This window comes from Furipterus horrens, unplaced genomic scaffold, assembly GCF_987537825.1.
Source record: "Furipterus horrens unplaced genomic scaffold, mFurHor1.1.pri manual_scaffold_2, whole genome shotgun sequence".
Lineage (NCBI taxonomy): Eukaryota > Metazoa > Chordata > Mammalia > Chiroptera > Furipteridae > Furipterus > Furipterus horrens.
The window spans coordinates 5,508,091-5,526,594 of record NW_028327172.1 but is presented as its reverse complement, the minus strand read 5'-3'; the positions used below and the strand labels follow the sequence as shown (position 1 = coordinate 5,526,594).

General features: G+C 57.5%; 1 protein-coding gene across 3 annotated transcripts; it reads left to right on the top strand.

Annotated features, from left to right (window-relative positions):
* The first annotated feature begins 965 nt into the window (after window positions 1–965).
* CAPN1 (calpain 1) lies at window positions 966–18,024 on the top strand. Of its 3 annotated transcripts, none has more exons than XM_090258898.1 (22): window positions 966–1,019; window positions 2,250–2,517; window positions 2,652–2,721; window positions 2,986–3,104; window positions 4,619–4,752; window positions 4,842–5,010; window positions 5,744–5,827; window positions 6,154–6,239; window positions 6,557–6,631; window positions 6,769–6,929; window positions 11,470–11,648; window positions 12,567–12,578; window positions 13,342–13,553; window positions 13,642–13,681; window positions 14,263–14,328; window positions 14,414–14,471; window positions 15,224–15,288; window positions 15,697–15,765; window positions 15,978–16,056; window positions 16,470–16,586; window positions 16,873–16,931; window positions 17,267–18,024. In XM_090258898.1, exons 2-22 carry the CDS (start codon window positions 2,251–2,253, stop codon window positions 17,291–17,293), a joined length of 2,148 nt encoding a protein of 715 aa, XP_090115024.1. In that variant the 5' UTR covers window positions 966–1,019; window position 2,250; the 3' UTR covers window positions 17,294–18,024. The 3 variants fall into 3 exon arrangements, with proteins under 3 accessions (XP_090115024.1, XP_090115030.1, XP_090115015.1); XM_090258904.1 differs by lacking the exon at window positions 966–1,019 and adding an exon at window positions 1,408–1,430; XM_090258889.1 differs by lacking the exon at window positions 966–1,019 and adding an exon at window positions 1,492–1,600.
* Window positions 18,025–18,504: the final 480 nt, after the last annotated feature.

The window sequence follows — 18,504 nt, the reverse complement described above, 5'->3', positions numbered from 1 at the left end:
CTCTCCAGCACCTCACTACCTGGTTAGCTCCTGCTAGTTCCTCAGAACTCAACTTCCTTAATCCCGGAAACGACCAGCAGAGCCCCGGCCCCCAGCGGGGGCTGGTCTGCCTTAGTCACGGGTCTCCGCTGTGCAAACACCGGCCACAAGGGTTTAGTCATGACTGGACACATAAATGCTGAGTGGTGACAAGCAAAGGACCTGGGAGCTGGTTCCGGTCCTGACTCACCAAGTGAGGGAGCTCAGCAGGCACACCCCGTCAGGATGCAGTTTTCCTGGTTTGTAAACTGGGAGTGACACTGGGTCAGATCAGATGAGTGGCTCTTAACCTCTTTGGGGTCCTGGGCCCTAAAATCCGAGGGGAGCTATGCACCGTTTCCCCGGGAGATGCGTGTGTATCTATCCCATTAGAGCTGCATCAGCTGCTGGGCTGGGGTCCCCAAGGCTAGTGAAGGGACGAGAGCAGAGGGAACCCCGCAGTCCCCCTCCCTCCAACTTCATGTTTCTTCAACTTCTCGCGGCTCCGGAGGCAGGATCTCCGGGTCTCGGCGGGGGGGCTGCCGGCCGGATCGCAGCCTCTGCCGCCCCCTCCTGGGTAACACGGCACATAGGCGATCCCAGGAGGGTGGGCTGCGGTCCAGGGGCAAAGGGCAGGGATGCCCACCTCTCGCAGCTTCGCGGTTCAATAAACCCCATAGTCCACGAGAAAGATGCCCCCCTACCATTGCCCAAATCCGGCCGATTCGCTGCGCGAACGCCGAAGCCAAGGCGACAGGAGAAGGGACTCATCCAAGGTCATGCAGCGAGCCGCGGCCTGGGGGGTCCGGTTCCTTGCGCCCCGCCCGACGCAGGGCGCCGCTAAGGCGTGGTGGGGGCGCCCGGAGCCGGGTCCCCAGGGCGAGGGCGGAGAGCCGCGGCGGTGCGGGAACCCCGCTGCGGCGCGGACCCGGCGGGGCGGGGCTGCCGTCTGCTCGCCGCCGGCCCGGCCCCTCCGCGGAGCGGCTGCCGCACAGCCGGAGGTAATCTCGGCCGGGCGACTGCGCACGCAGGCGGGGTGGGCGGTCAGGACAGCTGCGGCCGCGCGGGGGAGGGGCCGGGGGCTGCGGCCCGGCGCCCGGGAATGCGCTCCGGGGCCGCCGCGCCGGGTGGGGCCGCCCGGCTCCGCAACACGAGCTGCTGCCCCCGGTTAAAAATACCCGCTGCCCTGCCCTGCCCTGCCCCCGCCCTCTCCCCCGCGGTGCCCTTCTGTCCAGCCCGGCCCCCCCACCCCGATTGGCGCTGGCCCCTCCCCAGGGACAACCCTGCCTTTTACTAATTTGTCCCCGCGCGGAGCTGGCGGCGGGCCCGTGGAGGGAGGGGCGGGAAGACACCGTCGGGGAGAGAGTCAGAGAAGGTGCCCGAGAGATAAGGGGCAGCCGGGGAGAAGCGGGGTAGGAGCCCGAGGAGGAGAAGAAAGAGGGAGGGCGGAGGGCGGAGGGCGGAGGGGCCTCGGGAGGAGGGCGGGGTGGAGCGCTCTTCCTGGTTGGGCCCTGCCCTGAGCAGCCACCAGGGAAGCCAGCCGCCGGGACCGCAGCGACCCTGCCAAACACTCCTCCTTCAGGTAAGGGGCTGAGTGGCAGGGCCGGGATTCCCGATCGCGGCCACGGCTCCGGCCTGGGGGGCTGCCCCTACCCCGGGCGCCCGCCCCAGCCTGCGTGCACCGCCGTCCCCCGAGGCGGGGCTGGGGGGAGGCCGGAGGGGAAGGGTCTGAGGGCCAGCGCCTGATCACCCAGCCTGTCTCAGGGGCCTGGGGCCGGGCCCCCGGCTGCTGGCGGTCTCCGCCCTCCAGCCAGGGAAGGGGGCAGTGAGCAGGGGCTTGACTGGTCCGGGGAGGGGTTTACAGACAGGCCCACAGGGTCTGAGCGGCCTCTGCTGGGATTTCCCACCTTCCTGGTTCCCTGTTACCTCGGGCTCCGCCCCGCCCCACCTGGCTGTCCCGCAGACCACAGACTGCAGGCCAAGGACAATGGGCGTCTGGGAGAGGAGGGGTGGTAGCGCTGTGTGGGAGTAGGGAGGTGGTGGCCGGGACACCCAGGGGCTGGGCAGCTCCCCTGCTGGGAGCAGAGGGAGGTGGCAGAGACCTGAGTTCTACGAGGAGAACAGTGATGCGGGGAAACCTCTGGCTTGGGAAGGGTGGGCAAGAGCAGGCAGGAGCCCCAGTTCTAGTCCTGGAAAGGCCTGGGTTCTGAGTAGGCCTGTCTGTCCCTCAGGATGGCTGAGGAGATCATCACCCCGGTGTACTGCACGGGGGTGTCCGCACAAGTGCAGAAGCAGCGGGCCAAGGAGCTGGGCCTGGGCCGCCATGAAAACGCCATCAAGTACATGGGCCAGGATTATGAGCAGCTGCGGAGTCACTGCCTGCAGAGGGGAGCCCTCTTCCGTGATGACTCCTTCCCCCCAGTGACCCAGAGCCTGGGCTACAAGGACCTGGGGCCCAACTCCTCCAAAACCTATGGGATCAAATGGAAGCGTCCCACGGTAAGAGGGGCTACCCTGGGTGGGAATCAGTTTACTCCCATTCCAAGTCCCTAGTGGGGAGCAGGGTCTGGGATGGCTGGGTTCTGATTTTTGGGAGGAGCTGGCCGAGAGACAGGACTCTGGGTCTCTTGCAGGAGCTGCTCTCAAACCCGCAGTTCATCGTGGATGGGGCCACCCGCACGGACATCTGCCAGGGAGCACTGGGTAGGCCTGAGGGGCTTCTGGGTGTTTTCTTCGCAGGAGTTCCCCATGCCCGTTTCTTCTGGCTCTGCCCCAACCCCTCCCTTCTGCAAGCTCAGACAGACTGGCTATCAGTGCTGGGGCTGGTTTGCCCAGATTCCTGGGGCCTTTCTCTAAGCTGATGGGTACGCTGCCCAGGGAAGCCCAGGTTCTCCCCAGCATGAGCAAGCATGTGCGCCTCCAGGAGCCAGTTGGTAGAGCAGGTCTGATGTGGGTTTCCCATCCCAGGGGACTGTTGGCTGCTGGCTGCCATTGCTTCTCTCACCCTCAATGACACCCTCCTACACCGGGTGGTTCCACACGGCCAAAGCTTCCAGGATGGCTATGCTGGCATCTTCCATTTCCAGGTGAGGAGCAGGGCATGGGGGAGAGCGGTAGCAGGCCCCGCAGGAAGTGAGGACCAATGACCCACAGCATCTGAAGTCAGGGTGGCTCAGAGCCACAGCCCGCAGGGGCCAGCCCTCCCTCCAGAAAGTATTTGACCTCTCTGTGCCACCTAGAATCTGTCATGTGTGAAACGGCTGGGCAGGCCTTTTGTCTGGCAATCTTCCTGGGTGGTTGTGAGTATTGAGAAGAAGATGCTGGGAAGGAAAGAAAGGTCTCTGTGTTATATCGTGTGAGACAGATCCTCCCCTCCCCAGGTCTCAGTTTCCCCATCAAAGAGAAAGAGAAAAAGAAAAAGAAGAGTGTTCTGCTGGGTAAAAACAGACTGGCACACGTAGCCATCTGCCCCATGGTGTCAGCCACCCCTCACCCCAACTCCTCCCAGGCCTTGGCAACCTCGAGTCTCTGACAGAGCCCTGCAGAAAAGAAAGACTTGGGATTAAGTCTGTTTAAACCAGATTTTCCTGACGTGGTTTGCGTACTGAGCCCGTTTTTCAAGTCATACTAATGAATTCTTAATGAGCTGGTGTGGGGAGTGATACACCTCCAGCAACCCTAGATGAGACCCTCTGGCCCCAGTGACCACAGCCTTGCCCTGGGGACTCCTGGGTGTCCTCCTCCTTCCTCCTAGTCAGGGAGCCCCCTTACCACAGTCCCTCCTCACCCACCTTGGGTCCCAGGAGATAGCCACAGGACTCCCAGGGTCCCCAGGATCCCCATGCGATCCGTGTTGGCCGAGTGCCACACCTGCCCAGGCTGTCTGCAGGGGCTTGGCCTCACCACTCCTTCCCCTGCCCTCTTCCCTCACTCCTCCCCTCCTCTTTTGGCCGGTTCAATATGACCCCCCCTACTCACTACCCCTGCTACTTGGGTGCACCAGCTCCCCTTTCCCCCTTGTTCTGCACCCTTTCTTCCCCATAGCATCTGGTCGCTCCTGGTCCCAGGCAACCTGACTCTCCTCCCTTGTGGGGAACCTGGCCCTCTGGCCTCTCTGAAGCAAACCCTGTGATTGCAAGAACCGAACCCCGCCCACCTTGCGGTTGAAAGGATCTGCCTATTACATGTTCTGTTCACACCCACTTTACATATGTATCCCTCCCCCTAACCGCCCCCCACGCACACACCCTGGCCTAGAATGGGGAGGGGAGAGGTAGGGGGCATGTCCTAAAGGGGGCTAGTCCCCGGAGAGCCAGGGAGTTTTCCAACCTCTCCATACCTGCAGAGACACCTTAGTCAGTTTCAAAAGTATCAGCAGTGCTGCCTTTTTTAGGGCAGCTTTACCTTCACGATCGGGTTAGTTTTCCCTGTGAGGAAGGTACCGCTATTCCCTTTCGTGGGTAGGGAAACTGAGGCTTGGAGGGGGTAACTTGCTCTAGGATACGCAGTCTACTAAGTGGCAGACTGAGGCGTGATTGCAGGCTCAGGGCGGGGGGGTCCCAAAGCGTGTACTCACTCTGCTCCCTGCCCACCCACACAGCTGTGGCAGTTTGGGGAGTGGGTGGACGTGGTTGTGGATGACCTGCTGCCCACGAAGGACGGGAAGCTGGTGTTTGTGCACTCCGCCCAAGGCAACGAATTCTGGAGCGCCCTGCTCGAGAAGGCCTATGCCAAGTGAGTCGGGGCCCAGGGGACAGCTGCAGGCCACCCCCAGGCGCGCTGTCCTGTGTGGGGCCAGAGCACTGACCTGGGGCCGCCCGCAGGGTGAACGGCAGCTACGAAGCCCTGTCGGGGGGCAGCACCTCGGAGGGCTTTGAAGACTTCACAGGCGGCGTCACTGAGTGGTACGAGCTGCGTAAGGCACCCAGCGACCTCTACCAAATCATTCTCAAGGCGCTGGAGCGGGGTTCGCTGCTGGGCTGCTCCATTGATGTGAGTGCACCCAGCCCATCCTTCATCGCATCCCCCAACCTGTGACCTGCGTCTTGTGGTCCAGCGGTTCCCTCTTACAACCCAGCCCAGCCTCATCCTCGCCCAGGCTCCGCCCCGCGCCATCTGGGTCCTCACTCAGCCTCATCCGTCCTGGCAGGCGTCATCCCTGTCCCCCAGAACTCAGACCTTGGCTTGTTTTCCTGACCTTCTGCCCCTCGTTCCTGTCCTCTGACACTGTGCCCACCGCTGTCCCGTTCACCAGCCCAGACCTCAGCTCTGCCCTAGTCCCAGCCCGCGTCAGCCCAGCTGCACGCCCATACTTGGTGTCGTCACTCCCTTCGCTGCTCTTCTGTTCCCCCTGACTCATCCCAGACCTCATCCTTGATAACAGGCTCCACCCCCACCACCAACAGCATCCTGAACTCTAACCCCATGGGTTTGCACAGGGTCTGGCTAGCTCTGGCCAAATGCAGTGTCAGGGTGCCAGGTCCCCCCACCACTGGTGGCATTGGTGGGGTACTCCTGCAGCCCCCCTCCTAGGGGCAGCATCTATATGTAGAGGTGTTGGGTCACATGGGGTCCGAGTCCCTGCCTGCCGCTCCTCATAGCTGTTGTTTTTACGAGAGGGAATGTCTAAGACCCAAGCGCTCGGGCCTCATCTCTTGCTTGGGGCGGGGAAGCCGACTGGGTCCCTGAAGCCTTGCCCCTGAGCACAGCACACGTCCTTCTGCAGATCACCAGCGTTCTGGACATGGAGGCCGTCACCTTCAAGAAGCTGGTGAAGGGCCATGCCTACTCTGTGACTGGGGCCAAGCAGGTACCGTGGGGCCTTCCCGGCAGACTGGTGCCCACATCTTTGCCTGCCCTGGTCTCTCTGGCCTGTGACCAGGGCTGTGGGCGGGGCTGGCTGTATGGCTATACTGTGGTAGCACCTTATCTGTCTTCTGGGGACTCTTGTTCTGAGGTGTTTATCTTGACCTGTTGCCTTGACTTAGTATAGTTTTATATATGGAGCTGCTGCTTCACTGCGTTTCTGGTAGGGTCTGGTGCTGGGTGCTGAGCAGGGCTTGGGGAGGGTGAAGTGGTGGGAAGGGGTGTTCAAGTCATGCTGGAGACAGGCGCTGATGGGACTCTGGGAAACAGGTGAACTACATGGGCCAGATGGTGAACCTGATCCGGATGCGGAACCCCTGGGGCGAGGTGGAGTGGACGGGAGCCTGGAGTGATGGGTGAGGGGCAGTGGGCCCTGGCCGGGGAGGCTTGGGAAGGCTGATCAGTGCCTCTGGCATTTCTGCTCAGGGCCCTGCCAGCCTGAGGTGGGCTCAGGATTGAGCAGAGGGGCTCTAGGGACCAAGGACAGGCCCCATGGGCCCCTGCGCCCAGCCTGTGAGCATCCTCAGGGCATCTGATCGGGCCCTGACAAGGCAACCCCTGGACCTGGGATCTTGTGGCTCAACCTTGACCTGGGCTAGGGGAGGACAGGCCCCAGGGACAGAGGCAGGTCAGGTCAGTACCCACCAGCCCCTGACAGGCCTTCTCCCCACAGCTCCTCAGAGTGGCACAATGTGGACCCTTATGAACGGGAGCAGCTCCGGATCAAGATGGAGGATGGGGAGTTCTGGTGAGCAGCTCCCCCCTCAGTCTGGCCCCTCTGGAGACCTTGCACCCCATTTCTCAAACCCCACGAACCCGGCCTGTGCCCTTCCCTGTGTGTCCTGGCTGGGGACCGTGGCTTACCTCTGCACCTTGACCCCCCAGGATGTCATTCCGAGACTTCATGCGGGAGTTCACCCGCCTAGAGATCTGCAACCTGACACCCGACGCCCTCAAGAGCCGAGTGTTCCGCAAGTGGAACACCACCCTGTACGAGGGCACCTGGCGGCGGGGGAGCACTGCGGGGGGCTGCCGGAACTACCCAGGTGACCTGACCTCGCGGGCACACAGGGCGCACAGGGGTGGGGCCTGCGCCCTGCTGCCTCCTGTTCTCGCTGAGCCTCAGTATCTCCCTTTGAAGACAGGGATGTCTGTGCTGACCTTGCAAATGCACTTTCTGGAGTAAAATATTGAATATCCTTGGGAATTCTAAAGAGCCTCACCATCCCGGGGCCTGAGCCCAGCGCGCTAACGGGGGAAGAGACTTTGTTGCCATCCAGCCACTTCCTGTCACTCCTGGATCCCAGACCTTCCTCCTGGTCCACAGTCTTCCTCCCTGACCCCACTGTCACCTTTCCCTGGGCTTCTAGATCCATGTGGATGACTTGCCCACTGCCTGGCCTCTCAATCCCGTCATCCTCACCTGCACCAACCTCCTGCTTCTCCTTAGTTAGGCGCCACCCTGAGAGCACACTGGAGCCATTCCACACGTCCCTCTCTGAGCCTCGCCCGCCACCCCTTCAGCCCCCTCCCGGCAGCCCCCAGCCTCGTTGACCCGCATGATCTGTTAAACCCACCCCTCGTGCACTGTCCTCCCTCTCCCTCCTGCTGTCTCCTTACCAGGTTAGAGTCACGTTAATCTCCTCCCTGCAGACGCTCGGTGTCCTGGCTCCCAGCTCCCGGCTCCCCCTGCCCCTCCCAATTGGCACAGCCACCCCCCACCCCCGCTCTGGAACCGCTGCGTGTGGCTGGAGAGAAATCAGCCAGCCGGGGCTGTGTTTTCCCTGTACATTTGTAGCCACAAACCTCAAATGAGCACTCTGCATGGCCCCCGGCAATGTCACTGCTAGTCAGCGTCGCCCCACTCTCCCTGAACCTCTCTCCGCTATTACTCATCTGCACACCTGGCCTGGCATGTCATTGAAAACAGGCCTCGTCACGTGGGGCACCCCCTCATGCTCCCACCTCCAAGTCCCTCACCCTTTCTGGACCTGTGCCATCTTTACTGCCTTCCCTCCTGTGACAGTGGCAGAACTGTCCCAGATCTTGGGGACCCACGGATAAGGGAAGACTACTGTTTATCTCTATTTATTTTGGTCTTCTTTAATGTCTTGCAATTAATTTTATCATTTTTATCAGCAAGGGCTCCTATGTCTTTTGAGATTTATTCCTAGAGACCCTTCCATCTTGTTGCTATTGTAAATAGTATCTCTCTTTTTAAAAAATATTTTTTTTATTTCTTTTTAGAGAGAGGGGAAGGGAGGGGGAAGGAGAGGGAGAGAAACATGCACGTGCGAGAGAAGCACCAATTGGTTGCCTCTCGCAAGCTTGCAACTGGGGACCTGGCCTGCAACCCAGGCATGTGCCCTGACCAGGGAATCAAACCAGTGACCTTTTGGTTTGAGGGATGGTGCCCAACCCACTGAGCCACACCAGTCAGGGCAGTAGTGTCTCTTAAAATAACGTCTCCGAAGGAAGAGTTCCTGATATAGTAACATGCAGTTGACCTGTTAAATTTATTTTGTATCGGACAAACATGTTAAACTAATTACTTTTAAGGATTGATACGTAGTTTCTCTTTGGTTTCCTAATTGACAGTGTAGCATCTGCAAATAATGACAAACTTGTTTCTTCTTTTTCAATTCTTATAACTTTTGTTACACTTTCTTGTTTAACATGCTGGCCAGGACTGTAGAGTGTTGAATAGAAAGGACTATGTCCTCCTAAAGAAAGTTTTCACTACTGAATTTTTACTGTAGGTTTCATCACTAAAAACTTCCCTACTCTAGGTTTTTTTGTAGATACCTTTTACCAAATTAATGCATTTTAATCTTACTAAATACTTTTAGTTGTATTTTTTTCTCTTATCTTTCAAAATGGTAAATTACATTTACCACTTTAATAATATTAAATCAGCCTTACATTCTGAGATAAAAACATGTTCATAGCATAACATTTTTTGTACAACAGCTTTACATCTGTTGGTGAGATTTGCCTGTAATTTTGCTTTATTTTTTTATTGACTTTATCGGGGTGACATTGGCTAATAAAATTATGTAGGTTTCAGGTATACGACTCTAATACATCAACTATATATTGTATTGTGTGTTCAGCACCCCAAGTCAGGTCTCCTTCCATCACCATTTATTCCCCCCTTTTCTCTCTTCTGCTCCCCCCACCCTTCTTTCCCTCTGATAATCACCATACTATGGAGTGAAATCATATGATCCTTTTCTTTCTCTGGCTGGCTTATTTCACTTAGCGTAATGCTCTGCAGGTCCATCTGTGCTGTCCCAAAGGGCGAGATTTCCTTCCTTTCACAGCCATGTAATTTTTCTTTCTTATACTGACCTTGTCTAGTGTTGATATCGGTGCTATATTTATAGTTGGCTTCTAAAGTGAATTGGGAAGTGTTTTCTCTTTTTTTTTTCCCTCTGTTTTCTAGAAGAGTTTACATGAGATAAGGATGATTTGTTGCTGGAAAGTTTGGTGGAACAGGTCTGTAAAGCTGTCAAGGCCTATTGTTTTGTGTGTGTGGAGATTAACTTTTGATATTGAGTGTCTTTAATGGTGATAGGATTGTTTAGGTTTTCTCGTTTCTCTTTAGACTGTTTTGATGGGTTGTGTTTTTTAGAAGTGTATCCTTTGCACCTGTTTTCAAAATTATTAGCCTGAAGTTATCCTCAACATATTCTGATAACTCGTCTGTTGATATCCTCTCTTTACTCACAGTGTTTTTTACTTGCATTGCCTCTTTTTTGTTGTTTTTTTAAAGATTTGATTTATTTATTCTTAGAGAGAAGGGAAGGGAGGGAGAAAGGGAGAGAAACTTTGATCAGTTGCCTCTCCTATGCGCCCAGTCTGGAGAAGGAACCACAACCTAGGCATGTGCCCTGACTTAGAATTGAACTGGTGACCTTTTTGCCTCGCGGAACTACGCTCAACCAACTGAGCTACACTGTTCAGGGCCGCACTGCCTCTTTTGTCTTTGTTAATCTTGTGAGAAATATGTCAATATTAGATTTTACAAAGAAATGTCTTCTGACAGTTGACCCTGTGTATAGTATTTTTTTATATCATTAATCTTTGCTTTTCTATTTATCTCATTCCTTTGCTTTATTTGGATTTATTTTTAAACTTTATGACTTATTAAATTAGAGGCTTATTTAATTAATTTTTAAATATATATATAAGCTCCTAAGGCAATAAATTTTCCTCTAAATGTATCTTTGAGTTACACTATTCTGATACATAATTTTTAAGAATTATGATAATTCACATACCATAAAATTCGCCCTTTTTCTTTGTTAAAAAAAGATTTTATTTTTAGAGAGGGGAAGGGAGGGAGAATGAGAGGGAGAGAAACATGATGTGTGAGGGATACATCAATTGGTTGCCTGGGGACCAGGCCCGCAACCCAGGCATGTGCCCTGACCAGGAATCGAACCGGTGACCCTTCAGTTCACAGACTAGTCCTCAATCCATTGAGTCACACCAGGGCCACCCTTTTTCTTTTTAAAAAGATCTTATTTATTTAATTTTAGAGAGAGGGGAAGGGAGGGAGGAAGAGAGAGAGGGAAACATCAATGTGAGAGAAACACCAGTCAATTGCCTCTCATATGCATCCCATTCAGGGACTGAACCTGTAATCCAGGCATGTGCCCTGACTGGGAATCGAACCAATGACCTTTTGGTTTGCAGGCTTTTGCTCAGTCCACTGAGTCATACCAGCCAGGGCTCTCACCTTCTAAATCATTGTCCACACAGTAGCTCCAGCCATCTTTTAAAATCCTAATCCATTTTAGGTATAATAAATTCATCGAAACCTTTGACTGGATTAAAATAAATAAAAATAAAAAATAAAATCCTGCTCTGGCTAGTGTGGCTCAGTTGGTTGGAACGTTGTCGCATAACTGAAAGGTTGTGGGTGTGATTCCCTGTCAGGTGCATATGAGAGGCAACTGATAGGTGTTTCTCTCTCACATCAACGTTTCTCTCTCTGCATTCCTCTCTCCCTCTCTCTTTAAAAGCAATGAAAAAATGTCCTCAAGTGAGGATGAAAAAAAAAATCTTAATCACTAATCCAATCATGCCCCTCCCATGCAAGTCCGTCAGAAGGTCCTTCTGCTCTTTGCTTCAGTGCACACCCCTCCCCACCACCCTGGCTGCTGCAAACCTCTGGCTCCTCCCTGGAGCCCGGAGCCTCGTTTGCCACTGGCTGTCCCCTCGTGTGGGGGGCTCACTTCTCCCTCTGCCTGGCTCCTGCTTCCCAGCGTCTTCTCAGGGCTCCCCCTTCAGTTCTCAGCTCAGTGCTGTCTCAAAGATGCCCTCCCTGACCCACGGCAGCTGCGTGTTCCCTGTCATTGTTCTGTTAATTAACCTGGCTTGCTCATACTTTGCCTCCCCTCTCAGGAATGTGAACTCTTGAGGGAGAACTGTGTGTGTCCCCCTGCACGTCTGTCACATGGCACGTTGTGGGCGCTTAGTAATATTGGTTCAATGAATGAATGAATGAATGAGTGAATGGACAGGACACATGGGGGAGGAGAAGGCTTGAGGCTCTGATCCTAACCTCTTCTCTTGCAGCCACCTTCTGGGTGAACCCCCAGTTCAAGATCCGGCTGGAGGAGACAGATGACCCGGACGACGACTACGGGGGTCGAGAGTCAGGCTGCAGCTTCGTGCTGGCGCTCATGCAGAAGCATCGCCGCCGCGAGCGCCGCTTCGGCCGCGACATGGAGACCATTGGCTTTGCAGTGTACGAGGTGAGCATGGCCCCGGACCGGGCTGCAAAGCGGGGCTCCACCCACAGCGGGCGAGGTCCGACAGGGGGCGCCAGAGGACACCGCTGCCGTCGCTGGCCCATCCTGAGCCACCGGGGTGGATCAGGCCACCGAGGCAGGAGACTGAGCCCAGGGAAGCATCTGCCGAGGCGGGCAGGGGCCTCAGATTCATCCCGTGAGGCAGGTGGAAGGAGAGGAAGATGTTTGGCCAGGAGAGGGGAGGAGTCTGGGATTCGTTCCCATTCTCACAGGCCAGAAGGCTGCTCTTGGGAATAGGGACCTGACTTAGGTGACACCTGGAAGGTAGCTTCTGGGGACCAGATTTTGGCTCAATTTCAGAAAGAAGCAGTCAAGTGGGGTGCCCTGGAGGAGTAGTGAGCTCCAGATAGCTTCTGGGGACCAGATTTTGGCTCAGTTTCTGAAAGAAGCAGTCAAGTGGGGTGCCCTGGAGGAGTAGTGAGCTCCCTGTCTTGGAAGTGTGTAAGCAGAGGCTGGTGTGGAGGTGTATAATACACCTGCACTGTTCAAGACACACAGAAACGCCTGGACTTCCCTGGTGGGAGTAGAGGACAGCCACAGCCTTAGCCTGGGCCCAGAGCCCCTGGAGGCAGATGGACCTCTGATGTCCCTGGGCTGCAGGACATTGCTGTTGGCCACCCTGGGGCTGTCCTGGGGGCTCTTGATTCAGAACTGAGGCCCAGGGCATTTCGGGGACAAAGAAGATTGTGCCTGCCCTCCCCCGCCCAGCCCTCCCAGTATCCTGGTGTCCCTCTGTGGTGTGAAGACAGGTCTGGGTCACCACTAGCCCGTCCTAAGAACTCAGGGCCCCTACCCAATATGTACTGCGCCCTCTGCTCCTGGGCCAAGCATACTTCTCTGACTTTCCTATCTCTCTTGCAGGTCCCTCGGGAGGTAGGTGTGGCACATGACTCACCTGGATTTACACGCCCCTGAACACACATGCCTGATGGTGCCCAGAGGGCAGCGGGACGGTGGCGAGCCCACACATAGAGATCTAAGAAGTCACCTCGTTTTACTGCTCACAAAGTGCCCGCTGTTCAGTGGGCGGAGCAAACTGCTCTACTGGGGGCCAGAGCAGGTAACAATTGAGGGAGCCGGATTCGAACCCTGGCCCCCAGAGCCCTGCCCACCATGCACACCCAAGGCTCTTCCTGTCTTACTGCTTACACTGCGTGAGTGTTGGCTGAGGCCTTCTGGGGCACCGGTCAGGAGGAGGGTGGTGGATGGCCAAGCGTCCTGCACCCTTGAGCACGTTGCTTAAGCTTTAAGCGTCAACGTCGGTGTCTGTGAAGTGGGCTTAAGGGCATCATGTCACAGCGCTGTCATGGGCGTTAAAGGAGGTGCCTCGTGTGAAGTGCCCTGCGGTGTCTGACATGGGGGGAGCTCCGAGTAGTAATAAGGAGAATGATATTACGTGGTTATAGTATCTACATTCACCTCCATCCCTGGGCAGTAGCAGGGTTATCACCCCCATTTTGCAGATAAGGAAACTGAGACAAAATGACTTATCAGGTCATGTGGAGGACTGAGCCATGATCCAGCTCTTCAGCCCCTTGGCCAGGACTTGGAACCTGACCACTGGGTCTGGGGGCAGCTCCTAAGGGAGGGCTGAGCAGGCAACTGCAGCCCCCACTCCCTCCTTCCCACCCTCCAGCTGGTGGGCCAGGCGGCCGTGCACCTGAAGCGTGACTTCTTCCTGGCCAACGCGTCTCGGGCCCGATCAGAGCAGTTCATCAACCTGCGGGAGGTCAGCACCCGCTTCCGCCTGCCGCCTGGGGAGTACGTGGTGGTGCCCTCCACCTTCGAGCCCAACAAGGAGGGCGACTTTGTGCTGCGCTTCTTCTCGGAGAAGTGCGCGGGGACAGAGTGAGTCACGCGCCCCTCCCTACCTCCCGTGCCCTACAGGCCTCCCTACTCCCCCTGAGCGGCCCCTCTTTCTCCCCACCCTCTACAGGGAGCTGGATGACCAGGTCCAGGCCAATCTTCCTGATGAGGTGCGTGCCCTGCCCCCCCAGGCCTTCTCCCCTCCCTCGCCCTGGGTGTGTGAGGGGAACCTGGGGTCCCGTGCCCCGGGCTCCGGCGGGCAGCGCAGAGCCCCTTCTGGCAGGAGCCATGACGATAACACTAAGTCCTCATCTGCCCAGCGCTTTAGTTTGCAAAGGACGTTGTGATACTCGTGGGGTGGGGTCCCTGTGCGCTCTTTCTCCGCTGACTCTGTGCTGAGGTCTTTTCCCAGGTCTCCCTGTTTCCTCTACAACAACACTGTCAGGGTGCTGGCACCGTGGGAAACTCAAGTTCAGAGAGGTTAAGGAATTTGCCCAGAGTAGCACAGCAGGGAGCCAAAACTCACCCATCACTGAGTGAACTGCTCCCTCCTCATTTAGGCCCCAAGAATCCTGGACGGGGGTGGGGGGGTGGAGTGGGGGCTAGATTCCTATTTCACAGATGGGACCAGTGGGGCTCAGAGAGATGAAGTGACACGTAGCTAATGAGGGGTCCCAGCCTTGCCTCTAGCTGCTGCCCATGTAGCGGCCAGGCTGAGGCGTCCCTGACCTGCTCCCCCTTCTCCATCCAGCAAGTGCTCTCGGAAGAGGAGATTGACGAGAACTTCAAGGCCCTCTTCAGACAACTGGCAGGGGCGGTAGGTTGGGGCGCGGTGGAGCGGGGCCTGGGCACCGAGGGGCAGCTCCTCCCCAGGGCGGGTGCCATTCTCCCTTCTCCCCCAGGACTTGGAGATCAGTGTCAAGGAGCTGCAGACCATCCTCAACAGGATCATCAGCAAACGTGAGTGTCCCCAAGGGGCTGCTCTCCACCCTGCGCCCCCCACCTTCTTTTCCTCCAAACTCTACAATCTAGGTTTCTGCCCCCACACTGAGCTGAACCCGACCCCCTGGCCTTCACGGGTGGGGAAACCTTCCATTGCCGTCCTGAGCCCTGTCACCCACATTTTCCTCCCAAACTCCTCACGCTGTCCTGCTGGACCCCATTCTCTGTGCCTGAGCGCGGCGCCCTGGGGTGATTAGAAGCTTAGCTGCTCACAGCACCTTAGGGCCAACGTGCAGGACACCTCCTCCCAGAAGGTGCACTCAGGGCCACTCCCCGATGTGATGTGCACATCGGAAGGCAGCTGCCCCCCGCCCTTCCCTTTGCCCCTGCCTCTGACCTCTGACCTCCCACCTCCACCCATGCTCTTCCCTACCCAGAGCCCTGCTCCTCTTCTCACCCTGGAGCCTGCGGCAGACCCTGGCCCAGCGGAGGTCACCTTTGCTGCGTTTCCATTGCGTCTTTCACGTCCACGTCACATGTGTTTCGTTTTACTCTGGTCTGATTGTGGTGTTGGTCTGGCTGTAAGGACACTGGGCTTTAAACCGTTATTTCTGACTATAAAAAGAAAAAGCCCTACTACACACACTACTAGATTTTATATGCCGGGACAGGAGTGTTGCCTCCCCGGTCCTGTCCCACCTGGGCCCCCGCCTTGGGGCAGGCCCAGGAAGCTCACTGGGCCATGGCGCTGAAACTGTTTTTTCTTGCAGACAAAGACCTGCGGACCAAGGGCTTCAGCCTGGAGTCCTGCCGCAGCATGGTGAACCTCATGGACGTATCCTGCCGTGGGGCCTGGGGATGGGGAGTGTAGGCGCGGGAAAGGCGCTATATGACTTGTGGCAGGAACAGTCCGGAGAAAATGAGCAACTTCTCTGGAGTGGGGATGGACCGGTGCCTTCCTGTGATTGGGAGGGGAAACTGAGTCATAGGCCTTGTGTCAAGGGAGAGGTGGAGAGGGCCTGCATCCCGGGGTGACCCTCAGGCTGGTGCTCTTTCTCCACTGTCCCCAGCCCACCCGGGTTCGGAGAACGGGGCAGGCCTGGCCACGGGCTGCCAGCACGTGGGCCGTGCCGCTTCTCCCCTTGTCCGGCTCTCTGCGGCCAGTCTCCCCTTCTCCCGGGCTGTTTGCTCTCTCCCTACACCTGGTTTAAGCTATGGAGGTTTTTTCTTAATGGCTGCCCAGCGGGACGGCAACGGGAAGCTGGGCCTAGTGGAGTTCAACATCCTGTGGAACCGCATCCGGAATTACCTGGTAGGTGGACCTGCTGGCCACGCCGTCCCCCTCCCCTGTGGCCTTAGTCATGGCAGGGCCGGGCCGGGCCGGGCTGCAGGCTGCGTGGACCAGGCCCTCCACCCTGGGTCTGCTTCTCTGGAGCCCACCTGCCCCACTCTCGATAACCCTCCACTCGGGCGGGCTGGAAGGGCTGGCCCGGCCCGGCCCTCACCCTCTGCTCCCCACCCCAGTCCATCTTCCGGCAGTTTGACCTGGACAAGTCGGGCAGCATGAGTGCCTACGAGATGCGGATGGCTATCGAGTCTGCAGGTGAGGCTTGCGGGCGGCGGGCACACAGGGAGCCCTGGCCAATAGCCCCAGGCTGCTTCTCTGACAACTGGCCCTTGTCCCTGAGTGGGTGATGGCGATGGTGGTAGTGTGGGAACAGCTGTCTTCTCCCTTTTGCCCATGGTTACTGAGCTAAGTGTTTTAGCAGCATTTACTTTTGTCTTCGCTGCAGCTACTGAGGATGGGGGCTTTTATTGTCCCCACTGTGCATGGAGAGAAGTGGGACTCAGAGAGGGAACGTGGCTGGCCTGAGGCTATACGGACGGGGAGGGCTGGGGTGCACCGTAGCCTCCACTGAGAGGGATGCAGGGCTCCCTCTCCCTGCCTGGGGCTCCCCCCCTGTCCCCTTTGGCCGGGCTATGCCTCCCGGGTTCTCACCTGCTCTCCTGGGCCAGGCTTCAAGCTCAACAAGAAGCTGTATGAGCTCATTATCACCCGCTACTCGGAGCCTGACCTGGCTGTGGACTTTGACAATTTCGTGTGCTGTTTGGTGCGGCTGGAGACCATGTTCCGTGAGTGTCCCCATTCCGCTCCCTCCTCCATATGTAGACCGTCCATGGCACGTAGCAGGGACGGGGAGGTCTCGGGGGTTGGGCCCCAGGTGGGCTGAGTGCCAGGAGACCTATGGGGGGAAGCCTACAGAGGGGTGCTCTCAGGCAGCAGGGAGAGCCTCTAATGGCTGTGACAGGCGAGAGAGCTTGGGGTGCTATGGGGAAATAGGGGGTGAAGAAAAGGGGAGACCTGCAAGAATGCCTCCCAGAATTCTTAGCTTCATTTAATCTTTCCTTGAACATACAGGGTTTTTCAAAACTTTGGACACAGATCTGGATGGAGTTGTGACCTTTGACTTGTTTAAGGTGGGAACCTCCCTTGGCCAGGTGTGGGGAGGTACTCGGCGGTGGAGTGTTCTTACCTTCCTGGGGCTGGGGCCTGCGGCCTCAGGGCCAGCCCTGAAGGCCAGGGCAGGATGGGGTGGGGTGTCTGGGTCCTGGGAAGGGAGCAGGAAGGGAGGGCCAGGCTCCTGGAGGCCTCTGCAAGAGCCAGCAGCCTGGTCCCCTAGGGGTAGAGGAGGTAAGAAAGTACCACCTCCATACCCACCGAGAGGGTCCCTGGGGGTCCCATGGGGCTGGGAGACTGGTCTTGGGGTTTGTCCCGGCTGACGCTCTCTCCGCTCTCCTCTCCCCGCCGGCAGTGGTTACAGCTGACCATGTTTGCGTGAGGCCAGGCTGAGGCCCCCTCGCTGCGCGCCTCTCCCTCCGTCATCTGCCCAGCTCAGCCTTCTCACCACACCAGGCCACGCCAGCTGCAAGTGCCTTCCTCGGAGCGGAGGTGGCCTCCTGTCCCTTCACCTCCCAGCTGCCACAGTTCGTCTGCCCTGGGCAGAGCGGTGTGGCCCTCCCTGCTCCGCAGACCATGGGCGCAGATGGACGTGCCCAGCCCCTCCTGTCGCCAAACCAGGAAGGCAGCTTTCGCTTGTTGCTGCCTCAGGACAGGCTCTGGGGGAGCCGGTGGCCCTGGCCAGCATCCTGACGTGTCCTCGCCCCTCACTCCAGAGACCACTGACCTGGCCTCACCTGCAGACGTTAAACTATATAACCACTAGCTCTGTACAGTGTGTGTTGTAGCCTGCAGAGCCCCTCCCAGCCAGGGCCGGCTGTGTCCGCAGAGCTGGGAATGTCTGTTCCTTCCTGTGCAGAAGCCAACGCCCCCTCTGCCCTGAGGCCTGGGCAGGATCCAGTGTCCCCTGGGCCCCATGGCCTGGGCCCAGCCCTGTCTGCTGACCAGGAGCTGCCTGGCCCAGGGGATGATCAGGCCTTCCCTCCTCCCCTCCCTCCCTCCTTTTTTATATTGGTGATTTTAAAGGGGACTTCAGGGACTGGTATACAACTTATGGGGGTGCCAGAGGCACCTGGGTGTGGGGTGGGGGTGGGGGCTCATGTTTCCATGCAGAGAAACCCCAAATAATAAAGGAAAAAGGCCCCACATCTCTCTCTGGAGTGTGTTTCTGCCCAAAACTGCTGCCTTGGCATGCAGGGCCACCTGGGACCCTAGCAGGGTGGCCCCGCTGGTCCTACACACCCTGGCAGCCTGGAGGCCTGCCTCCTGCCTCCGCTGCACGCTCCTGCCCGGGAGGCTCTGGCTGAAACCAAAACCTCTACTTAGCACAGGGCTGACCCCCCAGGCAGTTCCCCAGAACAGAGCCTCCTTCAGGTCCTCTTTGAGGGCCCGCCGCCCTGTGACCCAGACACCTGCAGGTTATGTAAGCGGCCCCAGCCTCCTCCGGGGTCACAGCTCTTCTTACCAGAGATAAGAATGGGCTGAGGCGGGGGTAGAGGAGGAGCTGGGATGGTGGGGGTGAAGAGGAAGCCACAGCAAGGCTAGTACAGCAGGTCAAAGGCCGATGGAGCCCAGGGGTGGGGAGTGGGGGCT